A 16,646-nucleotide genomic window follows, 5' to 3' on the forward strand; every position below is an offset into this window, starting at 1 on the left:
GTGTGATTGTGATCTGTGACTCTTGTTATACAGAAGCAGGTAGCAGGGGAGTTAAGGATGTAATCACATGTACCACAATAATGACTTGATCCATGACAGACATTTCCAAAATAATTGGTAAAAAAAAGGCTATTCATTCAGATGAATTGAAACCACAGTTCTCTGTTTATTAAACAAATGTTCCCCATTGCTTTCAAAACAACAATTTCAATAGGTAGTATACTGCTTTACGTAGGCCTATACAATTCATTGACAACAGTTTACAAATGGATTGTCTTAAAGGGCCAATGCAACACAGAACAATCAAAAAAGTATATATACACTGTAACTGCACAGAAATAGAACCAACAGCTTCAAGTTCTTTGACGCATTTTCTCAAGTTTTTTTAATCTCTCCTTAAATCACAACACATAGCATGTGATGTTGCTCCGGGTGGCGAGATAAGACAATGACTCTGACATGATCCGAGATTCTACCTGCAGTTGCTAAGCAACATCTACCTCCAACCTCTAGATCCGTATCATTGGTCAGTGGGTAAAACGCAGCATTCACCCTATTGGCTAAGAGGAGGTTAATAAACTTTAGTAAAAAAAAAAAGAAAAAGATAGAAGAAAAAAAGCCACAATGAAGACATTCTTGTGAATGAGAGCGAGTGTGTCAGTGCTTGCGCAGTAGAGTGTTGATATATGCATTGAGCTTCATGGCTAAAAATAAAGCTCACCTTGAATGCTATGCCACTGAAAGTTGCAAGACTGAATTCAAAGTGACGAGACTAGTTCTTTCCAGACATATTCCATGTCTTTGATCCCCCCCCATCTCTCTCTCACAGAGGCCTGGAGATGAACACAGCCACAACAGAGAAAGGGGGTGGGGATCAGATTGCATGTACAACATTGTTACGGCTCGTAGACTGCATATGAATGCAGTTACTCAAGGCTGGAGGGGGGTGGGAGAGGGGGGGGTTCTACCTATCTCTCATTACCAGGCTTGTTTTTTTTCTTGTTAAACATGGCAATTCATTTAATTAAAAACTAACTTTCTGGCCTTCTTCATGTTCAAATTCAAGACAGCAATGACTAATCATGTGCATTTGGTGAGGGCCCAGACCTCATTCCCATTAAAGACCTTTGGGATGTATTGGAACGGCGATCGCAAGCCAGGCCTTCCCATCCAACATCAGTGCCTGACCTCACAAATGCTCTTTTGGCTGGATGGGCAGAAATGAACACAGATGCTCCAAAATCTTGAGGACAGCTTTCAACAAGAGTGGCAGCTGTTATGGGGGGATCCATATTAATGCGTGATCGTTTTAGAATTGGGAATGTTCAATAACCTCATAGTGGTGTCATGGTCAGGTGTCCACATACTTTTGGCCACAGTGTATATTTGATATATATATTTTTTTTAAATATAAAAGGTAGGCAAGAATTTGAATGTCAACAAAACAAAAGTACTAAACGAATATAAATTTCATCAAGTAGATTTATTCAGTCAAAACAGAATCACGATGCGATGGTCAACGATTGTAAGCATCTGTACAAAAAAAGTTGCAACTTTTAATTGTCTAAAAACAATTTAAATGGCTAAAAAGACATATACCTACACAAGTCAAATTTCTATGTAGCAAATCAAACATCAAATCCATAGGACTTATTCTATCTCCTCTGCCCAGTATTTACACAGGGGTCCACTTTATGCCATAGCATTCCTTTTTCTTTTTTTTTTTTTTACAACCTCTTGGCCACTTTCTTGAACTGCTGCGATGTCTTGTAGAAGAGCGACTTAGGCTTCCTGACCTCCAAGAAGTTGAGGTTCCCCTCCGACACGCTTCTGACCACTCTCCGAGGCTCGTTCTCTTCTGATCCTGAGGACAGCGAGGCCAGCAGGAAAACAGAAGGTCCGTTATTAAAGATAGACTGAGACTGACACTAATTAACATTCAGAATGAGGACAACTGATGAGTGGGGGTTAAGGATGTGGCTTCTGCATTGTTAGAAATGACTTAATTGTATGAGATTCATCAGTATCTGCCGAACATGTTTTTTTCCATTTATTTTCAACATGCCTAAATAGGGAGTTCTCTCTGAAGTTATATTTTCAGTACATGTTTCGAGGAACATTTATTGATTACATTTTCTTTAAAAAACAAACAAACAAACAAAAACCTAAATCTGTGAAGCCTAAAGTATAAAAAGGTGTGGGATATAACTGTGGGGAGAAAATCTTAAGGTTTTCACACAAGGAATGGGTGAGTTGTTTAGACACTGAATCAATGTGTAAACACAGGCCATAGCAGGCCCCTGGTCCTGTCTAGTCCTGACCTACGTTAAGCTGCAGCTGATAGATGTGTCATAGTCAACATCCTGTGTAGCACAAGGTCAGTGAGGCTAAGAAGATTCCAAAAAACGGAAACGTATTTCAGGGGGAAATGTTTAGATTTTTTTTAGCCCTTCAGTTGGCTAACATAGATGCTTTTTCCTCTGGCTGACCAAAGCATCACAGCGAACCAAGGCCACTTCAACATCCCATGTCAACATGGGCCAACTAATCAATGAACTCAATACGAGGAGCTTAGAGTACAGGACATCTTGTGTCGTTAACGCGTGTCAGGCTTGGGAAAACATTTAACCCAAACGAGCCTTGTACTGGGGGTCAGCGAGAAGAGAATGGAATAAAAAAGAGGGATGTTGTATTTACGGTTCATCCTGAAGACAATCCTGTTCTGTCATTACTTTAAATTCCTTTTGACGCTTATAATCAGTTTTCAAAGGCGTGTTGTTGTTAAGTGGTGAACTCACCAGGCATGCGACGCACTCGTAGTGGCCGGCTGGCCAAGGAGGCAGGATCCTGCTTGATGCGCTTTGGTGCTGTGTGGTCTGCAGCCACTTTCATGCTACTGAACAAAAGAGAAAGAGAGGAAAAAAAAAGTTAATAGATATACATCATGGATAAACAAGTAGTGGGCCGAGCGCGAGAATCGTACCAGTATTTGCGTTTGCCCTGCGCGGCTGAGGTCATGGCCGTGTAGCGAGGCTTGTTATTACGGCTCAGGTCAAACAGGGAAGGTATAGCCAGCCTGGGGGGCACATATTGGACACACAAAAGAAGTAATTGGTTAATTTACCTAAATATCTAATTGAATCATCAACAGACCCACACAAATGCATTTTGACAGGCCTCTAGTGTGCTCAGTGCCATGCCAAAGATGTAACAGCTGAAAAAGCAACCGTGTAATGTAAGAACTGGACATGGTTCCTTGAGATGGAAGAGGCTTAAAACTGGAAAATCTACAGGAATTCTGAAATGGGATCAAAACTTGCTGCTTGAAATGTATTATTTTATTTTGTTACCCCATCTGAACAGGAGAAATGTTAATGTAGTCATAGTAGAAGACTTGAACTCTGCCTACAGTCAACCTCCAGGAGTGCTGTTGACATTCTCAGTTCTGAATAAGTGAAAGAAGATCTACACCTTGAGACTTAAGAATCTGTGGAGGTTTGCAACTATTAATGACATAATCACTGCACCTTTTTGTGGGTTGGATGGAGTCATCCAACCTGGAAGGTTGTAAGTGGATGGAACCAGTGGGGAGGCACGATGTGGAATCTGTCTGTCTGCCTGTGGTGTTAGCAGGGTCATCACAGTCTGTGATGTCGAAGGTCATGTTGGGGTCATTGGTGTCAGATGGGCGAAGAAGCAGGAGAGAGGAGGGAGTGTTCTGAATTGGCTCTGGTGTGTACTGGAGTGGATACATTTCTTCCTGTTTCAGTACTTCCTGTAGGACCATGGGGCTGTGCGGCTGGGAGGAGCCAACATTGGAGTTTGGGTTGGTAGGAGGAGACACAGCTAGCTTCCTCCTGGTTGGCTTCTTCTCAGGTTGACCCTGGCCTGTCTGCTCTCCTATTGGGCGTGGAGAACACAATAGTTCACAACATTGGTAAACACACCCAAATATTTAGAGGACTAATATCACATTATACAAATATACTGGTATTTAGTCTAGTGTTGAATTCTGCCTGGTTTTCCCCTCATAATTAACGTTAAGGCCCTTTTGAGCATGTTATGTTTTTTATAAACACAAATTTGTAGTAGCCTATATAATTAAAACATATTTCAAGCCTATGAACTGGTAAAGCCAAGTGAGTCAAAGCCCTTTGTTCTAACTGAAGCTCAGTCATGACTGGTGTTGACGTGAAAACCTTAGATATCAATTCTCCAAAAGCAACATGCTCAGACACTGTCTACACACATCCATAGTGCAACAGAAACTGCTGGTGCAAAGAGGATGCTGCTATAGCATGAGGACGTTCACCAACTTAAAGCACCAGGTTTCCATAGCAATCTCATCCATTGCTTGACCCTGTGTCGGAGCACCATAAATTATACTTTATTGAATTAAATGTTTAGATCCTTGGGTGGCAGTACTCGAAAGACAGAATACCACACAAGAAACCACACACACAGGCTAAGGAGGGTGGATAACTGGTGATTGTCAGTAATACGTGTTGTAATCTATCGTCAGCGGGTATAAAACAGACGCGTCTTGAGAATGTGACGCTGGTGACCTTTAACTCACCGCAGACACAAATCAGAGGTGTAGGACACTAAGGGACACGTTTATGCTCACAAATTAAGTTTCACCGGCCCTGACTCATGCCACTGTGACAGGGACATGCAGTGGCAGAAGTAGAAAGATGATAACTTGCAAAACGGAAATCCATACTGGAGTCAAGAGAAAGACAGAAGAAAAGAAGTTCCAGATTGAAAATAATTTAATAAAAATAACACACACACACACGAGATTAGACAACTACTATGGACAACAACAACACAAGCTGTTAAAACACTTAAATGTAACTACCAGAGACGTAGTTTGATACCAAATTGTCATTTGGGTGTTTATAGCACAGATGAGCAGCTCTAACACAGTAGGATGACTCACCAGCTCTACAACCTGTCGGATTGAGAACTGGGAGGATGACCACGTCACACGCCGTGACTCAAACAGCCAGGGCTACATACCCTTACTTATGTGACACACTTATGTTGAAGACCGAGGAAGCTACTGAACAAAAACAAACCAGCGTATGACTAATCACACAGGCCTGATCTCTAACTGAACAAACAACTCAAAAACAACTCTTCCAAAGGCTAATCATTAATTATTCATCATCATCATCCTCATCACTCGTTCACTACAGAACAGATGCTTTACCCTGGCCCTACACACACAGAGAGGACTGCGTTTAAAAAGGGCAGGGTGTTGTAAAACCGAACGCCACAGGCCCACATAATCCTACTGAGATTAAGTCTAAAAATATAATCCACCGGAGCTGACATCAAACCAGACCTGTTGGTTGCAGTGGTCTGCAGGTGCCCAAGTGTTGCAGGGCCCTGGCTCTGTGTGGAAGCGTGCGTCTGGGGTGAGGGAAGCTGAGCTGGAGTCGGGGAGGCACGTTGCACAGTGGCATGAGGCGGGTTCACTTGTTGCAGCGAAACCCACAGCAGCTGCATCGCTCACATGCTGACGCCAAACAGAGCTGCCCGCCCCGCTCCCGTGGAGCCGGCTGACACATGGAGCTCTCCAAGTGAAGGGCTGCTACTTCACCACGTCTGGACAGAGGAGTGGAGCAGAGGGCTGAGACCCACCTGCCCACCTTTCGCTTGCTTTCAACCGCTCCAATCATCTTTGTCATAAAAAGAGACGACCCTCTGGGAATAGTAATCATAAAAAAAACAGGAGGCCAGTGTCTTTTAACCATTCATAGGAACAAATAAATAAAAGCTCAAATAGAAAAACTGATGAAAATCTAAAGACCAAACTAAAAGGAGGAAGAGCATATTTTCAATTTGTCAAATCGAATTCTTAAGGGGAGAGCTTACGGTGTGAGAGGACAGTACGCATACAGCCCACACAGTATGATTAATAGACCTATATATTAACGCAAATTGCAGAATGCAATATTTAGCAAATTTGCGTCAGGGCTCAGACAGACAGGAGAATGGGGCACAGATATATGGCACTGCTCTCTGACGGGAAGGGAGGGGGGCTTCTGGCCCTGTGGATAAATGGGGGCCAAGTTCCTTCAATCACATATTTTTGGATTGCAGGGGATTAATACATGCATGAGGTGCTATTTCTGGTGGAGAGCGTTGAATTAGGGTCGCCTGGCTGCTGCCTGCTGCCTCTACCACTGAGAGGACAGGCAGGGGTGTACACTGGCTTGCTCGGTCCCTGCAGACACTCTCCCTCCCTCTCTCTCTTCCTGCAGACATACAGTCCCTCCCTCCCTCCCTCCCTCCCTCCCTCCCTCCCTCCCTCCCTCCCTCCCTCCCTCCCTCCCTCCCTCCCTCCCTCCCTCTCCCTCCCTTCCTTGTGGTGGATTAGCATTTTCATGAATGAAGCTGGAGAGGGTTGGGAGGAGGCTGGGCGGAGGGTTGGATTCCAGATTGACTGAGTACAACATAGAGAGCAGGAGGGGAGGGGGGTACACGCCATAGATGGAGGGAACGAAGGAGCGAAAAGGCGAGGAGGCGAGAGACACAGAGAGGAGTCCGGAAGGAAGAGAGAATATAGGAGAGACAAAGGAGAAGGAGGTAGAAGGAAATAAGCAGGGGAGGAAGTGAGAGATGAAGGGAAAGACAAAAGAGGTCAGAGCTGTGTGAGAGCGACAGCAAGAGAGAGAACAGAGAAGAAAGAGGCAGAGTAGGAGAGGGGAGACTGGGAGAGAGAGAATCGGGAAAAGAGATGGAGAGCAAATAAAGAGAGAAAGAGCGAGAGCAGTCCATGCTGTGCTAAAAGGTGATAACGGGCTGGATACTGGTTACTGCCAGGGTGTCGAATCATGTGGAAAGGTCACACGTATGATAACCTCTCCTCTCCCCCCAACAGATGGGAGCACTGATGCTCAGGGCAGGAGCTCATCTCATGCTACAGACAACAAACCAACGTTGCAGGGAACACACTCGCACCTTCAGTCTCATGAAAAACATTCATTTAAGTTGATTTATAATGATGGTGGTGGGGGTGGAGAAACAACAACCAATAACTGCCATTTTCTCTTCACTCCGTTTCCTGTCCCTGAGCTGTGGTCGTTGTGTTTTTCCTTAAATCGAAACATTTCCCACGATGCGTTACAATTACACGTCGACCACCTGTTCTGCAGAAAATATCATTACCACCAATTTGGACGTCCATATTTCAACGTAGCTGATCTGGGTCCCTAATGGTTACAACCCCCACCTGGTACGCTCCCTTCCTCTGAAGGCACTTTCAGTGTTATTTCATTTCATGAACTGCACCAGAACAGGATGTCTACTGAGCTGCATGGCGGTAAATCAAATTCATTTCACTGCAGAATTATTTGGCAGTTTTTTTTCACCCCAGCTCCCCTCCGCACGTTCTTTTCCGTAAACTATGATTATGCGGGAAAAGGTCATTATTATTATCACTTCACTTACAAGATGTCAGAGAGCCACAAATAAATTCTAATACATTTCCACTACACACCCAAGCATAAAATTGTCACTTAAAAAGACTAAAACGGTCCAATAAAATAATTTATCTAACTATTTTAGGAAGGGGTGACCAAGGAAAAGAAGGAAAGAAGCCAGCCAGCCAGCCAGCCAGCCAGCCAGCCAGCCAGCCAGAGGCAGTAGGGGAGCAGGGAGGGAAGGCCTACAGGGGGACAGGACACACACGTTTACCTTTACATGATGGAGAGACTAGGAGACGAAGGGACACTCTCCTTCTGTGGCTGTCAGCACCTGGTAGACACACACACAGTATTACACACACACAGTGTTACACACACACAGTATTACACACACACAGTGTTACACACACACACAGTGTTACACACACACACACAGTATTACACACACACAGTATTACACACACACAGTGTTACACACACAGTATTACACACACAGTGTTACACACACACACACACACAGTGTTACACACACACACAATGTTAGTCACACACACAGTGTTACACACACACGCACACACAGTGTTAGTCACACACACAGTGTTACTCTCACACACACCTAATGCAGACTTCAGATCAACTGGAGGTTGAGGGACGCATACAGTATAATCCCAAGGCCATTTTACTGAGACAAACCCCCCCCCAGATACAATGAGACCCATTAGTAAAGGGTAGTGGTTTGTATTGTGTTGTACTGGAGGGTTGGGGGGAGGTGGATGAGAGGGGGAGAGACGACTTAGAGGTCGAATGACGGTGCATTACTCAGCTCCAGGCACAGGAGGAGAGGGAGACAGGAGGACAGGCAATGAGAGCAAGGCCTGTGGTGTGACAGGAGGACAGGTGCAGGGTGCCCCAGCTAATGGACAGTATCATAGCCATCGAGGAAGGCTTGCCGGCACCAGGGTCATGCCATGTTGTCAGCCCCACAGGCGGGATGTCATCAAAGCGAAGGGAGGGATGTATATATAAGAGAGAGAGAGACAGTTGTGGTAACTCACTACAGGGGCTGTTCAGATGGCCGGCGAGGTGAGAAAACGTCAAGATGGGCGCCAGCCTAAAACCCTCGGCATGTGACTCCGCCCCTCTCTGCTGCTCCGCCTTCTCCTGGTCAGCCCAGACCACGCCCCTCTCCCTCAGCACCAGGTGCTCCAATTGCTGGTTCTCAGCGTCATCACTGGTCGTTAGAAGCCCCGCCCCCTTCAGGGTGCTGTAGTGTCTACTATAGGCTGGTAGCAAGACGGTCAACAACCTAGGGAGAGAACACAACAACATCAACGTCTCTGAAACGCATGTCCTGATCTGACGGGAGAAGGAGGGGAGGTGACGCTCCTTACTTCCTGGTGTGCTTGTTCTCCTGGTCTTGCAGGCCGATCAGGTGGGTCATCTGCTCAATGTGCTGCTTCAGGTCCTCCACCTGCAACTGCAGCCTGTGGCTGTGCAGCTCTCTCTGGAGAGGCTGAGAGGAAGAGGGGACAGGTAGAGCAGGGACGGAAGGGAAAGAGAGAGGGTGGGGTGAGACGGTAGGTAGTGACTTATTTAGCGCCAGGCTTCCTCTGAGAAGTCATCTTCCGGGTAAGAGCTCAGGCGTGAGAAACTCAAAAAGCAGAGAGAACATTTGACCATCCGGTGCGTCACTGTTCTGGTCCACTTCCTGGAAGACTAAGGGGAATGCTTGGAAAAAAGAAGAAAAAGGAATACACTGACATGGTAGTAGGTAAGTGGCCGAGCAGAGGGATAAGTAAAGATCATTGATTTATTCTCCTCAGAGCTCCACGAGAGAGAGAGCGAGCGAGCAGGAGAAATCGGAACGAGCACGCCTCTCATTACTGGCTGAACAGCTGGGAGCAAAACAATAGGTATTACAACACCACTGGACACAGCAGCGGACATTCAATAACAAACCAGCCAGCAGAACTACACAGGGCCAACTGATTCTAGGTTTGGCACTAACCACCCACTCAAAGACAGCCCTGGAGATATCCCTCTAGGTGACCAGTAGCCGAGCAGCTAACTAGGTTTGCTGCTGCTAACTACAGTACATCAGTTGGGTATCCTTCTCTGTTGCTTCGAACTTTGGCTCCTTGTCATCCATCTACCTCCCCCTACTCCCCCTCTGCTTCCTGTTTCACTGTCTCACCAGACCCACCAGACCTCCCCCCCTCAACCCCAGTTCCCTCCCTCCGCTCTGGGGCACCACCTCCCCTGGCCTCCCCACCTCCCTGGGCCTCCCTACCTCCCCGGGCCTCTCCACCTCCCTGGGCCTCCCTACCTCCCCGGGCCTCTCCACCTCCCCGGGCCTCCCCACCTCCCCGGGCCTCCTCACCTCTGGGGCCTGTGCCTCTTCTCCCAGCAGCTTCATCTCGTTCTCAAGGCGGTGAAGCCAGCCGTCGTTTTCCAGGAAGCGCACCTCCGTGTCCCCGAGCCGCTGGCACAGGTGCTGCTGCTGAGTCAGCAGGGAGGCCAGGCGCCGCTCGTGCTTACAGGTGGCCTGGACAAATAGAAACAGAAAAAAAAGTCAAAATAACAATAAGGACAAACACCTCTGTCACTGCTGACAGTGGAGGGAGGCTCGGGTCGAGGCTGGGCACCTGTTGTTTCACGGAAACATCGCTGAAACTTCTCAATGGGGTTTAAAGGGGGAGGTGCACGGGGTAGAACTGGAACAAGGGGAGTATTTTTGCTAGGACTGAGGGCCTGAGCTCGAGTGAAAACTTAGGGAAACTGACAACATTCCGGTTTAAAGAAGTGTTGGGTCTGTGGTGAGCAAATGAGTGGAGGGAGATGCTGGGTTGATCTCTGCCCAGTATCACAGTAAGGCTAGTAGCCTCGGGCGCTCCGCGCCACACGCAGCCTCAGAGAACACACCTTGTCGGTCTTGTCCTTGGCGCAGAAGAGCTGAACATGCAGGTTGGTCTCCTCGCTGAAATGCTGCCGTAGCTTGTTATCCTTCAGCTGGCGTTCCAGAAGCAGCTGCTCCCGTCTGATCTGGGCCTGGCTGGAGAACACGCTGTGGAGAGAATCTGACATCCTGGAGGGGAGGACAGATGTTTTTTTTTTTTTTTTTAAAGGTTGTCTGACAAAACACAGGTGGCTGCTGTAGAATCAAAGCATGAAAAAGGGATGAACAGAAAACACTTTATTCAACGACAGGGAAAAGGTTATTTTATTAATGACAGCCATTTTTCTTTCTCTCCTTTTCCCCGATACCATTCTGAAAGTTGTCCATTCAACAGGTATGAATGATGCTTCAACCAGGGAGAGATGCGTTTCAATACATGTGCAGTTAGACAGGAGGGGGGGGGGTAAGGCCAGGAGCAGACAGGAGGAGAGGGGAGAGCTAGGAGAAGAGAGGAGAGTGGGGAGGGAGGGGAGAGTGGGGAGGGAGAGGAGAGTGGGGAGGGAGAGGAGAGTGGGGAGGGAGAGGAGAGTGGGGAGGGAGAGGGGGGAGGAGAGCAGGAGGGAGAGGAGAGTGGGGAGGGAGTGGGGGGGGGAGGAGAGGGAGGGGAGAGTGGGGAGGGAGGGGAGAGTGGGGAGGGAGAGGAGAGTGGGAGGGAGAGGAGAGCAGGAGGGAGAGGAGAGTGGGGAGGGAGAGGAGAGTGGGGAGGGAGAGGAGAGTGGGAGGGAGAGGAGAGTGGGGAGGGAGAGGAGAGTGGGGAGGGAGAGGAGAGTGGGGAGGGAGAGGGGGGAGGAGAGCAGGAGGGAGAGGGGGGAGGAGAGGAGAGTGGGAGGGAGAGGAGAGCAGGAGGGAGAGGAGAGTGGGGAGGGAGAGGGGGGAGGAGAGGAGAGCAGGAGAGAGAGGGGGGAGGAGAGGAGAGTGGGGAGGAGAGATCCAAGGAGAAGAGAGGGAGACAAGGAGAGGGGGGAGCTAGCAGCTTGTCGCTGAGATGTGACTGCACTCTCCAATGTAACCCCAGTGACGTACAAGTCGCCGTGGCCTTGCCAGACTGCTGAATTTTTAATAGTGTGAGAAGCGTGCGGCCTCTCTTCAGAGCCTCTCATTGTGCGAGTTGTGAATTCTGATGCCGGTGAATGAAATGCGTGGGAGTGAGACTCATTCAGCTTCCCCCCCCCCCCCCCCGCCCCCCCCATTCCACTCCTCCTCCCACCAGAACCACCACCTCCTCCTCCCTTTCTATCTCTCTTCGTTTTACAGACGCCTCTGCAGAAGGATAGTGGAAGAGGTATTCTGCTATCTGGGGCATCTAGATTTATATAATGTATAAATGTGTATGTTTATATTAAACAAACCTTGGCTCACAGCTGCCCCCATCAAAAATGCATAAACTCCTTATCCACTGGGCGTTGTACTTTCTGCTCGTCGTTTTAAATTATGGATTTCAATAATAAAAATAAAGAATGGTGTGAAAGGACAAAGACCCCAAAGCTCTAGGTTACAATGTTTCAGCATCTTAAGCGAGTTAATTCCAGCCTCTCTGTAACTGTACCAGCCTGTGTCACCCAGCCTCAGGCCAACACCATCAGCCACCCAGCCTTACTTCTTCATCTCTGCAAGTTTCTGACTGGGGATGGGATTGGAAACGCCTGGCGCCAGGGGATGCATCTTCCTCTCCTCATACTCCTTTATCTTGTTCTTTAACAAGATTATCTGGAATGCCAAACAAAATATGTAAGACATATTTAACATATAAAATGGACAGAAAGAGATAGAAAAGAAACTAATAATAAAATGGACTAAAAAACACAGACATTGGCCAGGTCTCAGGCATGAAAAAAATAACCCCCCCCAAAAAAAAAAGCTAATCAGATATTTTCAAGGAAGGCTCAATGTTTTTTTCTTCTTCAGTAGGAAGTAGAATGGAGATATGGGTGCATGGTCTTTATTTACCTCCTGCCGCTGCCTCTCACATATCACAGCGTACTGGCTGATGTGACTGTCCAGGCTCACTACATTACTCTTCAGCTGATACCAGGATGGATGACAAACACAACAATAACAGTTACAAAAACAAAATAGAACATTGGTGCATTTGAAATAATCACACAAGCAAATAATATTATTTTCAAAAGTCATTCAGACATTCAAGAGATGAACAGGTAAGGGTACTAACCGAGGACTTGATCTCTTTGGCCCGATTGGCGTACTTTAACGTGTTGTGGGTGTCGTCGTAGGACTTGGAAGAGGGGCTAACATTAGCGATCATGACGGTCCTACAGTTCCCCCCCAGAGAGTCTTTCAACAGGCGGGTCAGCTTGCTGTCCCGGTATGGGATGTGAGTGTTCTTATTCTGGAAGAAGTCAAAACAAAACAAAAGTTAGTTAAGTCAAACCACTGAAAATCCAGCTTGAACCAAGACAGCTAGGGCCATCCAGGTCCACTAGGCAGACTGACAAGCTTTAACAGGCAAGACCAGCCGGTTGCTCCCACAAAACCAAAACAAATCCTCCAATGTTATAATTCCTGTTAAATCTCACATGCTTGGGGTCCTGCGTGACCCCAGCTTGCAGACTCACACTAACAGCACAGATGCATCCTGGGTAAATTACAGCTGTTCAGGAATGTCACTCACAATATGATGAATTTCGATGACAGAAGTTGACTTGCAAAAATATGGTGATGGGAAAGGAAACAAAGGACCTGGGGCAGCCCAGCTGTGTTCCCAGGTTGAGGGAGCCACATCTGGATTCAGAAACATTATATTTCCATCAGGCCCTTGGAGACACAGACAGGTGGAGTATAGCTGGAGCAGATAAAAGGCGGTGGTCCCAATTAAGCACAGCACCTCTTTCCTCAGAACAGGATTTATAGAGTAGGCCGAGGCTGAAGCCAGGCAGACAGGAAGAGGAAACGGACTGGAGAGGAAATGAGGGAGCAGGAGGGATGGATGGGAGGACTGGACTGTGGAACAACTGCTTCGCTCAGTGTTCAGGACAAAACGGAACTAGGCCATACCTGGCTAGGTATGCCTGTCCCCTTACCCCCGAGAGGCGAGGAGGTTGTGTGTGTGTGTGGGGGGGTGAATGAGCGATCACGTTTCGCTACAGCAGTGGCACGTTTGTGCAGCATTTCCTAAATGCAAGTGCCTGCTTGTGGCCTCCCTGGGACGGCAGTAAAATGAGACGACTCGGTGACAGGTTAATGTATGCAACTGGAATGAAATAATACCCAAACACTGTGCTCTGCTCTCCGCTACCCTCCCAGCAGCCTGAGCCAAGACAAGGATCCTTCAGTTACACAGAAATGCTGCTGCTTGTCTCAAACCCAAACGTTGGCTTGAGGAAGTTGTCAAGCGCTGTATGATGTAAACTGCAATCTGTTCTAAAAAAGTAATTGGCCCTGAAACCAAGACAACATTAAAAAAGAATAACTCTAAAGATTAAACAAAAGGCAGAATAAATTAAGTCAATGCCTCAACATTACAAATTAAAACACACTTCATAGGAAAATAAATAAAATGCAGATCAAATATAACATTTAACAAAAGAATAAAACAGCCCCAGTAAGAAGCAGCTGGCAGTGGGGCTATGACAGTGAGGAACAATGCAGCACCATCAAACACAGTCATCCTTCAGGCTATACTCAGTTGAAAGCCAGGGAGTTCACGTAGCCTAAACATTTAAAATCCCATTTGAACAGCTCGCTTTGTAAAATTAAAAACGTAAAAGTGTCGAGACTAAACGGACAGGAAAGCAAATATGCAACATGTCTTTACTTGGCCATCTACATAGGAATACATGCTGTCTCAGCAGTGGGGCTGACACACACTTTCAATAGGATCCGTTAAAAATCGACACATTCAGCAGTACTAGCAGCCTACGAGTAAGATCTAAACAGAATTAACATTAATGATCATTGCAATTAATAACCATTACTTGTGAGATTTTGTTTTATATGTGGTTCTACCTTGGGGTTGGCTAGGGCGTTGATGACGTTGCCGAGGGCGAGGAGGGAGCGGTTGATGTTGGCACCCTCCCTCTGCCTCGCCCCCCTGGCGTTGGTGGCGCTCGCCCTCTCGGAGCCCGCCAGGTCGATAAGGCTCAACTTGGCGACGCGCACGTTGGGGTTGAGGCTGGCTGACTTATCCTGCTGTCTCAAGTAGATCTACCAAGGAAAAAAACTCAATCATACACACTGCAGTGCACTGATACAGGAGGGGAGATATAGGTAATGAGATGCAGAAGAAGAGAGACAGCATACAGGAGAGACACTTTGGTTTGTGTAGACCTGCAGCGCTCACGCCTACCTGGAACACAGCGTGGGACCGTGAAGACGTGGCGTTCATCTCGGTGGGGTGTTGAGTCCTGTTGCGGTTACCAAAATCCAACGCCTCCAGAATGTGCTCAGCAGACTTGGGCTGAAGAAAAACCCATACATTGACAATTGAATAATATCAAAAACTCCTCCTGTACATTTGTGCATCAAGTTATTTAACTTCTGTTTGTCACTCACTGAGATAAACACAGATTTAAATGTAGTGTATATACATAAAGAAATTCAAACAAAGGTACATATTAAATGCATTTCAAACTCTCTGGTGTCTCCCCACCTGGTGCAGCGTGAGGCCATGAACCACTACCCCTTTGGAGCTGTCTTCTCTCACAGCCAAGGGACCCACGTTCGCCAGGAGATCCCGAATCTGCTCATTATATACCTGTAAAACCACAACACCACCACCCCCAAGAGAAGCATCAACATGCTTTGTCTTGGTTTACTTCCAGCAAGTCCCTCAAACTTAGACATTGTACACTATGCCCTGATCCTTCTGCGCTACATTGTAACAACATGTCCTCAACATGACCCTCTCTCTAGTAAGACAACATTGAAATCATTTGATTCATTTCATCAGTGGGACGCACAAAAAAACTCACCTCAAGATATGAGAAAGCGATTTCAAACACTTTCTCGTCCTTGACCTCGTCCATGCGTCTGAAGAGTTCATTCATGGTACGATACATTACACCTGGATCACCACCGCAGCCCAGCATGGTGTGTGTCTTGCCTGCTCCAGTTGCACCATATGCAAACACTGCAATTTCACAATTTTATGAGCCCAATTACTTGGAGATGTATTGAACTTAGATACTAAGATGGTAAGTAAGTGGTAGATAATTGACTAAATGTAAATAATATTACATTGGAATCCCCGAATGCTGAACACCTATGTTTATGTTTTGCCAGCTTGGGTTAAAACAGTAGCTTACCTGTGCAGTTGAAACCATTTAACACTCCGTCCAGCACACCCTTGGTGGTGTTCTCGAAAATGTCCAGTTGCGTAGAATCTTCCCCAAAAACATTATCAAAGACAAACTTCAGGTCCTTGCTGGCCTTCTTGTTGAGATCTCTGTTTCGCAGTCTCTGTGCCCCAAAAGATGGGATTCCCTGCTCCTTGGGATCAAAGATGAGCATGTGGTTGTCCACAACCTGGACAACCTTCCTGGAGTTCTCACTCTGCTCTTTGTCATTAAATGGTCTCACACGTACAACCACTTTGACGTGGCTGCACACGTCGCTGGTCATCGTGGTCTTGATTGGAAACGACAGTTTTTCTGAGAAATAATACAAACAAGTTCAAACGGAGAAAGTAAACGGGTAAATGGCTGGCACTAGCTATTACTATCAGCCTAGCTAAATGGCTATGACACAACAGCAAATAGCAAACTTAGCAAGCCAGCGCATCCATTGATGACAGCTGATAACTTCAAAATTGTATGCTGTGTTATCTAGAAAAACAAAATGCGAACTTAACCATGCATAGCATAAACAAACAAAGCTACTCAACTGTATAAGAAGCTGGATTGCTGGCTTTGATTCCGATAGCTAGATAATGATTTAGCGGTGATGTACCGCTAGTTAGCTAGCCTAGCATAGTCAGCTCGACAAAGGCAGTCGCAAGAAAAAACGATCTGATCTGCACTTTACATGCACAATTCACTACAAATAAAATCACGTCTTAAATAACACATCTATTGACTGCTTACTCTCCACTAATATTCAAATATTGTTTACATTGATGAACATAAAAGACAAGTGGCCACTGACATCATAACGTGTACATTAGCTAAATATACCTCAACCACGACCCAGCGCCAAGATTTTCAAAAACAAGCGCCTAGCCCCCGTCCCTACAGAAACTCTGATTGGCCGAGAGACTTCCGTATGCAGACTCGTTGGCTAGACAACCGGAACTACCCTTT

The 16,646-nt window shown here is 46.7% G+C and overlaps 1 protein-coding gene across 3 annotated transcripts; it reads right to left on the reverse strand.

The window, feature by feature from the left end:
* Window positions 1-1,471: 1,471 nt before the first annotated feature.
* Window positions 1,472-16,576, reverse strand: kif18a (kinesin family member 18A). Of its 3 annotated transcripts, none has more exons than XM_047042106.1 (18): window positions 16,521-16,576; window positions 15,654-15,998; window positions 15,321-15,478; window positions 14,999-15,103; window positions 14,696-14,806; window positions 14,356-14,553; window positions 12,563-12,739; window positions 12,340-12,414; window positions 11,990-12,099; window positions 10,359-10,521; window positions 9,817-9,981; window positions 8,828-8,949; window positions 8,492-8,742; window positions 7,708-7,767; window positions 3,528-3,900; window positions 2,984-3,076; window positions 2,799-2,896; window positions 1,472-1,864 (listed from the first exon to the last, which is right to left on the reverse strand). In XM_047042106.1, exons 2-18 carry the CDS (start codon window positions 15,967-15,969, stop codon window positions 1,728-1,730), a joined length of 2,712 nt encoding a protein of 903 aa, XP_046898062.1. In that variant the 5' UTR covers window positions 15,970-15,998; window positions 16,521-16,576; the 3' UTR covers window positions 1,472-1,727. The 3 variants fall into 3 exon arrangements, with proteins under 3 accessions (XP_046898062.1, XP_046898063.1, XP_046898061.1); XM_047042107.1 differs by having other exon boundaries at window positions 2,799-2,893; window positions 16,232-16,553; XM_047042105.1 differs by having other exon boundaries at window positions 16,232-16,553.
* Between the last annotated feature and the right edge of the window lie 70 nt (window positions 16,577-16,646).

Source organism: Hypomesus transpacificus, chromosome 19 (assembly GCF_021917145.1).
Source record: "Hypomesus transpacificus isolate Combined female chromosome 19, fHypTra1, whole genome shotgun sequence".
Lineage (NCBI taxonomy): Eukaryota > Metazoa > Chordata > Actinopteri > Osmeriformes > Osmeridae > Hypomesus > Hypomesus transpacificus.